Source organism: Bos javanicus, chromosome 9 (genome assembly GCF_032452875.1).
Source record: "Bos javanicus breed banteng chromosome 9, ARS-OSU_banteng_1.0, whole genome shotgun sequence".
Classification (NCBI taxonomy): domain Eukaryota; kingdom Metazoa; phylum Chordata; class Mammalia; order Artiodactyla; family Bovidae; genus Bos; species Bos javanicus.
The window spans coordinates 10,057,452-10,070,066 of record NC_083876.1 but is presented as its reverse complement, the minus strand read 5'-3'; the positions used below and the strand labels follow the sequence as shown (position 1 = coordinate 10,070,066).

The 12,615-nt window shown below is 44.5% G+C and overlaps 1 protein-coding gene across 5 annotated transcripts in view; it reads right to left on the bottom strand.

The window, feature by feature from the left end:
• The window catches only part of SMAP1 (small ArfGAP 1), a 189,302-nt gene that overhangs the window by 10,834 nt on the left and 165,853 nt on the right, over positions 1-12,615 (bottom strand). For all 5 annotated transcript variants that reach the window (XM_061427139.1, XM_061427140.1, XM_061427142.1 and 2 more), the window contains one exon: positions 236-363. In XM_061427139.1, coding sequence (XP_061283123.1) covers positions 236-363 — 128 coding nt within the window. The remainder of the gene's footprint in view (positions 1-235; positions 364-12,615) is intronic.

Here is a 12,615-nt window from a genome sequence, read left to right as displayed (position 1 = left end):
CTGCAAATTCTCAACTTGCTTCTGCCGTGGAAAGCAGCCACAAACAATGCCTAAGTAAAAGGAGTGGCTGTGTTCCAATCACACTTTGTCTGCAAAAACAAGCTACAGGCTTAGCTTGCCAACTCCTGGCCTAAATAAAGATCAGGAGGCTTTCAAATCAGAAACAATTCAAAATGGAAACTTTCCAAGAAGGAAATACATAGTGATCCTGTAAAAGCACACTCCCACACAATACCTGAGCCGGAGGCATGACAGTTGCAGGTAAGGGGTTAGAGATCATCGGTCCAAAGATGTCCAGGTCATCGTTCAGGGCTGGCCCCACGACTGCACTCCCATTGGTCACCGGCGCCTCAGCAGGCCCATCTGAAAAGAGCACAGAGTCTCGTCCTAAAGGTTCTAGAATGTCTTAAAAGTACCTGGAACATGGCATTATTCTAAAACTTAACATATAGTTAAAAGCAAAGTTCAGAATGTTAACAACAAAATATATATGCCCTCCTTTAAAAAAAACAAACAAATATATATATATGCCCACCTCTTACCCAGGCTATACCCTCTTTCCCAAAGAAACCACTTTCAGTTTTGTTTGTTCTCAAAGAAACAGTCTTTACCCACTGGTTTCTAGGTATGTATGCAAACCCCCTTTTCACCAGTGGTACTACACTATTCACACTATTCTGTGTCCTGATGCTTCCTTACATGTAAGGTGCTGTTCTGAGTACTTTACATATATTAATTCATCTAATCCCCATAACTATATAGGACTAGATGAGACAGACCCACTTTTGAGGGAACCAGCTAAGCTGGGATTTGACACCACCTTCCTGCAAACGCTGCCTCTTCATAAAGGCACGCATGTGTGTTTCCAATAGTAGTTCATATCATGTTTACCTAACCTTGGAAGTAAATATTAATGACTTTAAATTCCTGAAATGTTAAAATTTAAAGTTATATAAGGGATAGAAAGAAAACAAATGTACTCTACATACTGATTCTGTAGGAAGTATCACAAAACACTGAAATAAATCCTTTCTTTATTCAGACATAGTGACCTTCAGCAATGGCCCCAGATCAGCCGCCTGCTCACCCTCACAGCTCCCATATCCCCTCCTCATGGCAGCCCAGAACTTACAAGGTGTGAAGTAGGGGCTCAGGTGGGATGCAGGGCAGAGAGCTGTGAGACCGGGGTTTCAGGGAATGGGACCCGGCCACAGCTCAGTCCTCTGTAGGTACAACCTCGAGGAAGACCTTAGAACATCACAACCCCATCTCCGGGGACTTACATCCCAATCAAGCTTCTACTTTAACAGCTTCCAATCTCATTTTGGAAAAAAAAAGTCCTTTCCATCAGAGGGGATTGGAATGCAAAAGTAGAAAGTCAAGAGATACTTGGAGTAACAGGCAAATTTGGCCTTGGAGTACAAAATGAAGCAGGGCAAAGGCTAACAGAGTTTTGCCAAGAGAACACACTGGTCATAGCAAACACCTTCTTCCAACAACACAAGAGACGTACCTACACATGGACATCAACAGATGGTCAACACCGAAATCAGATTGATTATATTTTTTGAGGTCAAAGGTGGAGAAGCTCTATACTACAGTCAGCAAAAACAAGACCGGGAGCTGACTGTGGCTCAGATCATGAGCTCCTTATTGCCAAATTCAGACTGAAATTGAAGAAATTAGGGGAAAACACCAGGCCATTAACCTATGACCTAAATCAAATTCCTTATGATCATACAGTGGTCAAGGGATTAGATCTGATAGAGTGCCTGAAGAATTATGGATGGAGGTTCATGATATTATACAGGAGGTGGTGATCAAAACCATGGCCAAGAAATGAAATGAAAAAAGGAAAAATGGCTGTCCGAGAAGGCCGTACAAATAGCTAAGAAAAGAAGAGAAGTGAAAGGCAAAGGCGAGAAAGAAAGATATACCCACCTGAATGCAGAGTTCCACTGAACAGCAAGGAGAGATAAGAAAGGCTTCTTAAGTGAACAACGAAGAGATTGAGGAAAACAACAGAATGGGAAAGACTAGAGATCACTTCAAGAAAATGAGAGATATCAAGGTAACATTTCAAGCAAAGATGAGTACAAAAGGACAGAAATGATATGGACCTAACAGAAACATAAGATATTAAGAAGAGGTGGCAAGAAAACATAGACCTATACAAAAAAGATCTTAATGACCCAGAAAATCATGGTGGTGTGATCACTCACCTAGAGCCAGATATCCTAGAGTACAGAGTCACTTTGGAAACATCACTACAAACAAAGCTAGTGGAGGTGATGGAACTCCACCTGAGCTATTTCAAATCCTAAGAGATGATGCTGTTGAAGTGCTGCACTCAATATGCCAGCAAATGTGGAAAACTCAGTAATGGCCATAGGACTAGAAAAAGTCAGTTTTCATTTCAATCGCAAAGAAAGGCAATGCCAAAGAATGCTCAAACTACCGTGCAATTGCACTCATTTCACATGCAAGCAAAGTAACGCTCAAAATTCCCCAAGCAGGCTTCAACAGTACATGAACTGAGAACTTAATGATGTTCAAGCTGGATTTAGAAAAGGCAGAGAAACAGAGATCAAATTGCCAACGGTGCCAAGGTGGTGACCTTACCTGCCTCCTGTGAAATCTGTATGCAGGTCAAGAAGCTACAGTTAGAACTGGACATGGAACAGCGGACTGGTTCCAAATTGAGAAAAGGCGTACATCAAGGCTGTATACTGTCACCCTGCTTATTTAACTTCTATGCAGGGTACACAATGAGAAATGCCGGGCTGGATGAAGTACAAGCTGGAATCAAGACTGCCAGGAGAAATATCAATAACCTCAAATACAGAGATGACACCACCCTTATGGCAGAAAATAAAGAGGAACTAAAGAGCCTCTTGATGAAGGTGAAAAAGGAGAGCGAAAAAGTTGGCTTAAAACTCAACATTCAAAAACCTAAGATCATGGCATCTGGTCCCATCACTTCATGGCAATAGACGGGGAAATAATGCAAACAGTGATATGGACTTTATTTTCTTGGGCTCTAAAATCACTGCAGATGGTGACTGCAGCCACAAAATTAAAAGACGCTTGCTCCTTGGAAGGAGAGTTATGACCAACCTAGACGGGATATTAAAAAGCAGAGACATTAGTTTGCCAACAAAGGTAGGTCTAGTCAAAGCTATGGTTTTTCCAGTATTCATGTACAGATGTGAGAGTTGGACTCTAAAGAAAGCTGAGTGCAGAAGAATGGATGCTTTTGAACTGTGGTGTTGGAGAAGATTGTGGAGAGTCCCTTGGACAGCAAGGAGATCCAACCAGTCAATCCTAATGGAAATAAGTCCTGAATATTCATTGGAAGGACTGATGCTGAAGCTGAAACTCCAATACTTTGGCCACCTGATGCAAAGAACTGACTCCTTGGAAAAGACCCTGACGCTGGGAAAGATTGAAGGCAGGAGGAGAAGGGGACGACAGAGGATGAGACGGTTGGATGGCATCACCAACTCAATGGACTTGAGTTTGAGTAAGCTCCAGGAGATGGTGAAGGCCAGGGAAGCCTCGTGTGCCTTAATCAATGGGGTCACAGTGAGTTGGACACGCCTGAGCAACTGAACAGCAACAACAATCTCATTTGATCTCTCTGATGAACCATACATGTCTCAAAGGCACACAGGTATCTTCTAAAACCTCTTCAAAATGAGGTGGATGGACGTCTTGCATACAGTAGGACTTCAAATATCTGGCAAATTTAATGGAAGCTCTACCACATACTGGGTATTTCTATCACAACCCACAGGAACTCATAGATTTCTTCTCTTTCTTGAAGTGTAACTATGGAAATTTGTATCTTTTATTTCCCCGTTTCCACGTTTAAGCTTCAGGGAAACAACTCATCATTAATTTCAAGGAATAAAGGGTCACAATAATCTTTACTACTTAATTTGTAGAACTGTATGAAAACCATGAAAGGTTAGTTTGGAAGAGACCAACTGCAAATATTTCTCAATCATTTTCAGTGATATAACATTATCAGAGCAATAAGAAAGAAATATTCAGCGTATACATGTTTATGTGTTACATATGTTAGATCTCTATCAAGCACTATGGACAATTTAAAGATCAAGCAATAAAACAATGCACAGACTACTACTAATTTATAATATACAGAACTTTAAGCTAACACACAACCATGATGTAAAATTCAAACACGATTTACACATGACAGTATATTCCCCATTTCTAGCTCATTCAAAACGGCAACATGCATTTTGAAATTAGACCTCTTTAAAGAGCTACTGCATGTCTTTCAGCCCACTACCAGCGCAGCACATCAGAGAGTACACGTCAGACAGAGCGGTGAATGAACCACAAGTAACGTACTTTAGAAAGACAGGGTTTCCTAGGTTAAAAACACAAACAAAAGAACACGTTGCCTGCGGCATCCACAACTCAGTAACGAAACTCAAGTGGCAACACCGCCCATGTCAGTGGTGCCTGCACTCCTAAGCTGCAGAGCGGAGGACGGGGAAACCACCTCATCAGGCTCGTTCACTCTACCACACCAACAAGGAAGCACTGCGATTGCAGGAAACACGACCACATCACAAGCAAATTAACCTCACAAACAGAAGCATATGTCCTCCAGAACAAACCATGACCAAGAGGAAGAAAAGCAAAAAAAAAAGAAAAGAAAAACCCGACAAGTTGAGCCTAAATAACTACTCTCAGTTTTTCAGTTAAAATTTGTTGCTGTTTTACGTAACAGCAAACACTGTAACAATCAGGAAAAATTTATATTTCAAAAAATTTTAAGTGTTAGAAAATACTATTAACATTATTATTACTATTATTATTTTCAGTGAATCGGGAGAAATGCTGTCAACTGATTTTTTGCCACAGAACATGTCAGATGACTTACACAGCACCAGTAAGCTCAGGATGTGATATGTGAGAACAAAGACGTTCATCTACTACAAGCAAATAATCTATTTTCATTCTTTTATAAACTGTACGTCCTTCAGAAATTTTAAATCTGTTTGAAGCAGTACATTATATGCCACTAAGGATACTAATTTCTTTATACTTTGAAGTCTAAACCCTGATCAGTACTTAGTAATACATTATCTAATCTGTAAAATGACATGTGGCACTTTATTTGGTTTTCAAAGTCTTATTTCACCTTTCACAGCCTTAGGGTCACATATGTGACTAATAAAAGTAAGAGTCAGCACTCAGTATAGTGTTTGCTTTGTGCCAAGCCTGAAAAAATACAAATACACACACATACACTTGTCCAGTCTTTATTATAATGCTGTGAAGTGAAAGAAGGAAAGAAAGTGAAGTCGCTCAGTCATGTCGGCCTCTTTGCGACCCCACGGACTGTAGTCTACCAGGCTTCTCCGTCCATGGGATTCTCCAGGCAAGAATACTGGAGTGGGTTACCGTTTCCTTCTCCAGGGGATCTTCCCGACCCAGGTATCGAACCCAGGTCTCCCGCATTGGAGGCAGACGCTTTAACCTCTGAGCCACCAGGGAAGCCCATAAAAGAGGTACTAAAACTACCCTCATTTACAGATGGCAAAAAAATGTTAAACTTGTCCAGTATCACAGAGATACAACAAAGTCTTAGACTGTAATCTTAAATTCAGTTTTTACTGTAAAAGTGACAAATTCCTGCCAAAGATGCAAACCACACAAAAATAAAAGTTCCCTTCCACATGTGATAGTGATGGCTACACAAAAATGTGAAAGAACTTAATGCCATGAAAACTTAAAACTGATTAAAATGGTTAAATTTTAATGTGTATTATACCCAATAAAAAAATCCCTATCATTCATTTTGTATGCTTATAAGGATGAGTAAGGAGAAGGCAATGGCACCCCACTCCAGTACTTTTGCCTGGAAAATCCCATGGACAGAGGAGCCTGGTGGGCTGCAGTCCATGGGGTCGCTAAGAGTCAGACACGACTGAGCAACCTCACTTTCACTTTTTACTTTCATGCACTGGAGAAGGAAATGGCAACCCACTCCAGTGTTCTTGCCTGGAGAATCCCAGAGACAGGGGAGCCTGGTGGGCTGCCATCTATGGGGTCGCACAGAGTCAGACACGACTAAAGCAACTTAGCAGCAGCAGCAGCAAGCATGAATAAAAATATGCTTAAAATAATGTATATACAATGAGAGTTTTCTTAAATAAAATTGTGTTATGTATACGTGGGTGGGGCAGACAGACTGCATTTGATGACACTGCATGGACCTACGGTAACTTGCAGCTTCAATCCTCCAACACTGGCATGGAGGTAGCTTCCAGACCAGAACCACTGCAGACCCAGAGCAGTACCACACACAGTCCTGACCCTAATGCGGGCAGGGCTCGCTTCCTCTACAGTCATCAACATGCCTTCTGCTCCCACTACTGCACTGGAGAACAGCTGCATCCTCTCCTTCCATTAAGTACGTGTGTGTGCTCAGTCCTCAGGCACGTCCGACTCTTTTGTGACCCTGTGTCCATGGGACTTCCCAGGCAAGAATACAGAATGGGTTGCCATTTCCCCCTCCAGGGGATCTTCCAGACCCAGAAATCAAGCCTGTGTCTCCTGCAGTGCACGCAGATTCTTCACCACTGAGCCACCAAGGAAGCCTTTTATATATAAACTGGCCTTTGGAAATCTCAGAAAGGCATTCCAGACAAAAAACAAAGCGGGGCTTTCTTTGTAATCACCTCTGGCAGCGAGTGAAGCTGCCATGAAAGTCAACTTACGCGAGCCCAAGGGACTCTGGGATCCTTCAGAATGAGGCAGTGGAAGCGTCTGCTTAGGGACCGTGGTCTCTGTGCCAACACTGATATCTGTGTCGAGTGACTGGGAAAGGTCTTCTCTGAGCTCCACAAACCTAAGGTGAAGAACTCTCCCAGGCCCGTGTCCCACCTCATAGACAGCACGGAACACAGCTGTCCTCTCCTCTCTCCCCTGAAGTCTCCCCTCCACAGGATCCTCTAACATGATGGAGTAAAACCCCCCTCGATTCTCCTTGTTACTAAAAAGCCAAGCATTCACAGAACTGTTGAAAAACAAAGCCTTTTAACTTAAATGAAAACTTCTCAACCTTGGAAAATCAGCAAACAAAATTCCAGCGTATCTCCCCATTGGATTTCAATGATGGTTAATTTGACTTACCATGTTTGGCTTGCTAAACACATTGTCTACAAAGAATTCTCAAATCACCTCAAAACTTTTATTTTTTACTACAGGATAAGATCTTGGTTTTTTACCTGTTTTTTCTCCATATTTGAAGCTATGAGATTGAAGTACCTCTGTTAATAGTTTCCTGATATAAAGTTGGTTAAAATTTCATCTTTTAATAGATCACTTAGATAATATAATGTACGGGTTTTCTGTTGCTTTTTCAGGCACAGCAGATGGAGATTTTGTAACAAAGCGTTGTTACATGGCAAGAGGGTAATAATAAAATTGAAGTTTATCATTCCTTTTCATGGTAACAATTTGAGGACTGGAGAAAATGTTCAAGATTAAAACTTGATGCTCAACCTTTAAAAAACACTTCTATTTTTTATTTTCAGGATTTAAATAGGACAACTGAAAATTATATTACCATCATTATAAACATGACCTGTTCCCTAAACTTTTTAAAAGAATATTCACATGCTATCACTTCTGTCTGTATAAAGCATGGGAAGGGCTCCCCTTCATTACCTCCAGTTTCAGAATCGCAGGGCCCAGACATTAAAGACTTGGAGTCAATTCTCTAGTGAAGCAGCAAAACTTGGACTAGAACCAAGTCTTCGGACCCCAAGACCAGTGAGGCTCTTTTAAGCTGCATTTCACAGAAGTCATGTAGTTACAACTGTATACAACTACAAAGAAACCATCTAAACTCTGAAAATCAGAAACCAGCTTTTAGTTGATAATTATCTGTGCTGTTAAGAGAAGCACTGAGGTGACCAGCTCGGAAAGCGCAGCACAGCACAGCCTCAGAGCTGTCTCTCCCCGCGGCATCCTCCGCCGAGCCCAGCGCCTCCCCAGCGCACAGCGGGAGCAGGCAGCGTGGCCACAGCGGGCGCTGGGCTACAGGCGGACACAGGCAGCCCCACCACCGGCCCTGCCGCCCAGCGCAGCCTCTTCCCCAAGTGCCCACCAGCAGCACAGGCTCTGCTGGCTAAGGGAAAGCTCAGAGACCACAAAAGCCACAGAACATCAAGGTGTTAAAAAAGCTTTTCAGATAAATATTTTAAAATTTAGAAAGAACGAGTCTTATTCAAATTAAGTGGTTTAAATACTGTAAATCGGTACCATTTAAGAAAAATAATTAAATCCACATCAGTTACATCTGTTTTGTACAGATATGTGCACACACACCCAGACAAATGAAAAACTCTCCCCTTCCAGGGAGGAGGGGGCCAAACACAGTGTATGTGTGTGTGTAGAAGCTGTGTGTGTGTAGAAGCCGTGTGTGTGTGCAGAAGCCATGTGTGTGTAGAAGCCATGTGTCTGTGTGTAAAAGCCATGTGTGTAGAAGCCGAGTGTGTGTGTGTGTGTATGTAGAAGCCATGTGTGTGTAGAAGCTGTGTGTGTAGAAGCCGTGTGTGTGTGTAGAAGCCATGTGTGTATGTGTGTAGAAGCCATGTGTGCGTAAAAGCAGTGTGTGTGTGTGTGTTTGTGTGTAGAAGCCGTGTGTGTATGTGTGTAGAAGCCATGCGTGTGTGTGTAAAAGCAGTGTGTGTGTGTGTGTGTGTAGAAGCCGTGTGTGTATGTGTGTAGAAGCCATGCGTGTGTGTGTAAAAGCAGTGTGTGTGTGTGTGTGTGTGTGTAGAAGCCGTGTGTGTATGTGTGTAGAAGCCATGCGTGTGTGTGTAAAAGCAGTGTGTGTGTGTGTGTGTGTGTGTGTGTAGAAGCCGTGTGTGTATGTGTGTAGAAGCCATGCGTGTGTGTGTAAAAGCAGTGTGTGTGTGTGTGTGTGTGTGTGTGTGTAGAAGCCATGTGTGTGTGTAGAAGCTGTATTTGTGCACGTGTGTCTAGAAACCGTGTGTTAGTGTGAAGCTCTGTGTGTGTGTGTGTGTGTGTGTGTGTGTCTGCACAGGTGTGTGTAGAAGCCGTCTGTGCAAACAGCGTGTCAGGACTGGGCTCCCTGCTGGGGGAGGAGCAATGCTGCTCCATCAACATGCAGAAACAGCAGCTGGTGGACAAGACATGTAATAGGAGCACGGAGTACAAGGAAAGCCCGAGGCAAATGGAAGAAACTTAGCTGGGACAACATCATAAAGAATGATAATGAAGCACGAAGGACCCCTTGAAGAGGCAATGAGCAAACAGAAAAAATCAGGACAACGCACTAAAAGAGAAGAAATTCCAGTCTCAACGGCACAGCATCAAGTTTACAATCAGCTGCTTGCGGGTAACTGTTCTTTCTCCTTTACCTTAAGATTTCAGACTAATGTTGGTAGATGACGGTTTATACTGCACACATTCCAGAATTCAAAAGAAAGGTGAAATGTTTTGAGCTAAAGAAAGCAAGTTGTTAAAAATCAGTGCTGCAGCTCACATGAACAGAAGGTCTGCCCAGCACAAAAATATGACAACCTTGTGAAGGCCATTTCTACCAAAGAGAAACCCTCGAGGCAGCTGTCTATTAACCTTGGGTATATCAGAACTCATCTGACACCGAAAATCCAAGTGAGTAACGGTAAACAAAGCACTTAAAACAATCTTTAGTGCCTTCTTCTTGGTCTATTCCAAGTGCCTTTGAATGATATTGTGTATAAACTAAAAGGAAATAAGAATATAACACTTTGGATTTTAATAACATTTTTAACACTAACATTTGTAAGTTCTATTGCCAGGTACTCTGATCATGCTTTATATGAAGTGTCTGAGTTAAATCCTCACATCACCTCCAGTGAGTTTTACACAGGAAGACTGGGATTTCAACACACCTCTGCTGGTACAGCTGGATAACTCCACTGCTCTAACCCTTCTGAGCAGCTTCTGCTGGTTCCCCCAAACAGAAGCAGTGCCCCTCGCTTGTCCCAGGTTAAACCAGCTCTCCGGGCAGCTGTCGCGCCTCCCAAGAAAGAGGGCACGAAGGGTGAAGCTGGCCTCGCTGCCCAGCTGGGCACAGTCCCCACTTCCTGCCGAGCCGACGAGACCAAGGCCCTCTCCCCACCCCACCCCCGCAGCCACTCCAGCCTGGATGGCGGGCCAGACAGACCCCCGACTCCTCCCCAGTGCAGGCGCCTTCCTGACGCGGTGTTCGGTCTGTGCCAGCATCTGAACATGCTGAGCACGCTCTCCTGGCACCGTGCCCACAGTCGAGCACCCCCGTCCACCCTCTGCCCTCTCAGAGAGATGGGGGCTGCCTCCTCAACGGATGCCCGGCACAAAGCAGATGCTCAAAAAACGACTGATGAAATGCTTTCCAAACATACATTAGGAGAATGTTTCTTGGTGACTGGAGCCATGGGGTAAAACTGTTAGGGTAAGCACACTGACTGAAACCACTCACCCTGGCCAGGCACCATAGTCGCCATTTGCATGAGCTGTTTTACAACAGAAGTCCTGGTAAGGAACACGGAACTAATAAGCCTCCACCAACCGGAAGAGTTCGGGAAAGGTCAAAAGGAGACACCACCTGTCCGACCACCTCCCAGAATCCTCCTCTCTGGCTTCCATCTTGGCTGAACAAGCCCTGAGTCAGAATGATTGGCTAAAGACAACCCTGAGACTAATCCCAGCACCATAAAACCCGAAACAGGAAGCCACGAGGCAGAGCAGTTCTCCTGGGTTCCCTTACTCTCCTGCTCTCCACCTGGGCGCCCTTTCCCAGTAAAATCTCTTGCTTTTTCAGCACATGTGTCTCCTCAGACAATTCATTTCCAAGTGTTGGGCAAGAGCCCAGTTTCGGGTCCTGGAAGGGGTCCCCCTTCCTGCAACAAAACGACAGGCAGGCAGGTGATCCTACTTCTGTTGGGAGAAAAAACAATGACTCGGAGTGTGGCAAGTCCCGGCAGTATTGTTACAAACCCCTCTCGGTTCCCATCCTACTCAACCACACCGTGTTTGACCCTGGCTGATCCTTCCTCCCTGGAAACCTCCTCTGAGTCCACATCTTCCCGGAAGACCCTGCAGCCCCTGTGATGGAGACCCCTGCCGCTCCTCCCAGTCTCCCCGCCGCAGCCCCACACCCCGCGGGCTTCCACGCATCATCTGCACCCTGCTGAAATCCCTCCCTGGCTTCTTCTCTCCAGGCCACCATGGCAGTGAGGTCGCAGTTGTCCCTCTAAATCAGAACCGCATCCTCGAGCAACACTCTGCCCATGGCCCATGCAGTCACAGTACTGCTCACGCATGTGCACACACACGCACACGCCTGCTCACATCTCAGGCAGCCTCCTCACCGACCCCACTCCCCTCTCCCACAGCTCTGCTCTGAGCAACTCCCTGAGATGGCCTCTGAGAAGGATGCGGATGGGCTTTAAATCACAGGACAATTTATAAAGGGGAGGCCCAAGGACCCAGTTGTCTGGGGGTCACTGGTCTTTCCCAGCTGCCACTCACTCTAAACAGACCCTAGAACACAGGAGGTTTTGCCTGACGTCACTTTGCATGGCATGAAAAACTCATCTGCCTCTGACGAGGAAGAGAAATAAGGCCTGAATTGAGGAAAATAACGTGTAAATTGCGAACTTTAGCATTATGCCAGGTTTCACACTGCACTTTCACAGCCAGCCTCTTCCACAGTCCCACTCTTACCTGAGCAACAGTTCTGTCTTCTCGTTTCTAGATTGCACGCGCATGCACCCCCCTCAACTTGTACTACTAGACACACACAGAGCCACGTTCTCTGGAACTTACCAGAGTTCCATGAACTCGCCTGTGCTCAATAAATATTAACTGAATTCATTCTTTACCTGAATGTCAGTGGCATTAGCTGGTCATAATCTATTTGCACAAATAATGAAAAAAAAAGTCACAGAGTTATATGCTGCTGCTGCTGCTAGGTCGCTTCAGTCGTGTCTAACTCTGTGCGACCTCATAGACAGCAGCCCACCAGGCTCCTCCGTCCCTGGGATTCTCCAGGCAAGAATACTGGAGTGGGTTGCCATTTCCTTCTCCAACCCATGCATGCATGCTAAGTCGCTTCAGTCAGATCCGACTCTGTGCGACCCCATCGACAGCAGCCCACCAGGCTCCTCTGTCCATGGGATTCTCCAGGCAAGAGTACTGCAGTGGGGTGCCATTGCCTTCTCCAACAGTTCTATGAGACTTCTTATATCACTAATCTGGCATAGGCAGATAAGAACATGATAAGTAAGTGATGCTATGCTTCTCATTACTGCTCCTGACTGAGTGTGAACACTTAGCCTTGAGCACACCCTTGGACACCAAAAACTGCCAACTCTAATTCTTCACTGCTAACTACTGAGGCATCACCCTAGGGAAGAGCGAGTCCAAGTGGAAACGGATTAAAGAAGGCTGCTTCCATGAGGTATAGTGAGACACTCTCCTTGATGGCAAAACTCCTTGAAGCTTTATAAATCTTTATATTACTCAAAGAACCCTTTTTATTTTCTACCCAAGAAACCATTTAAAGCTTTTTCC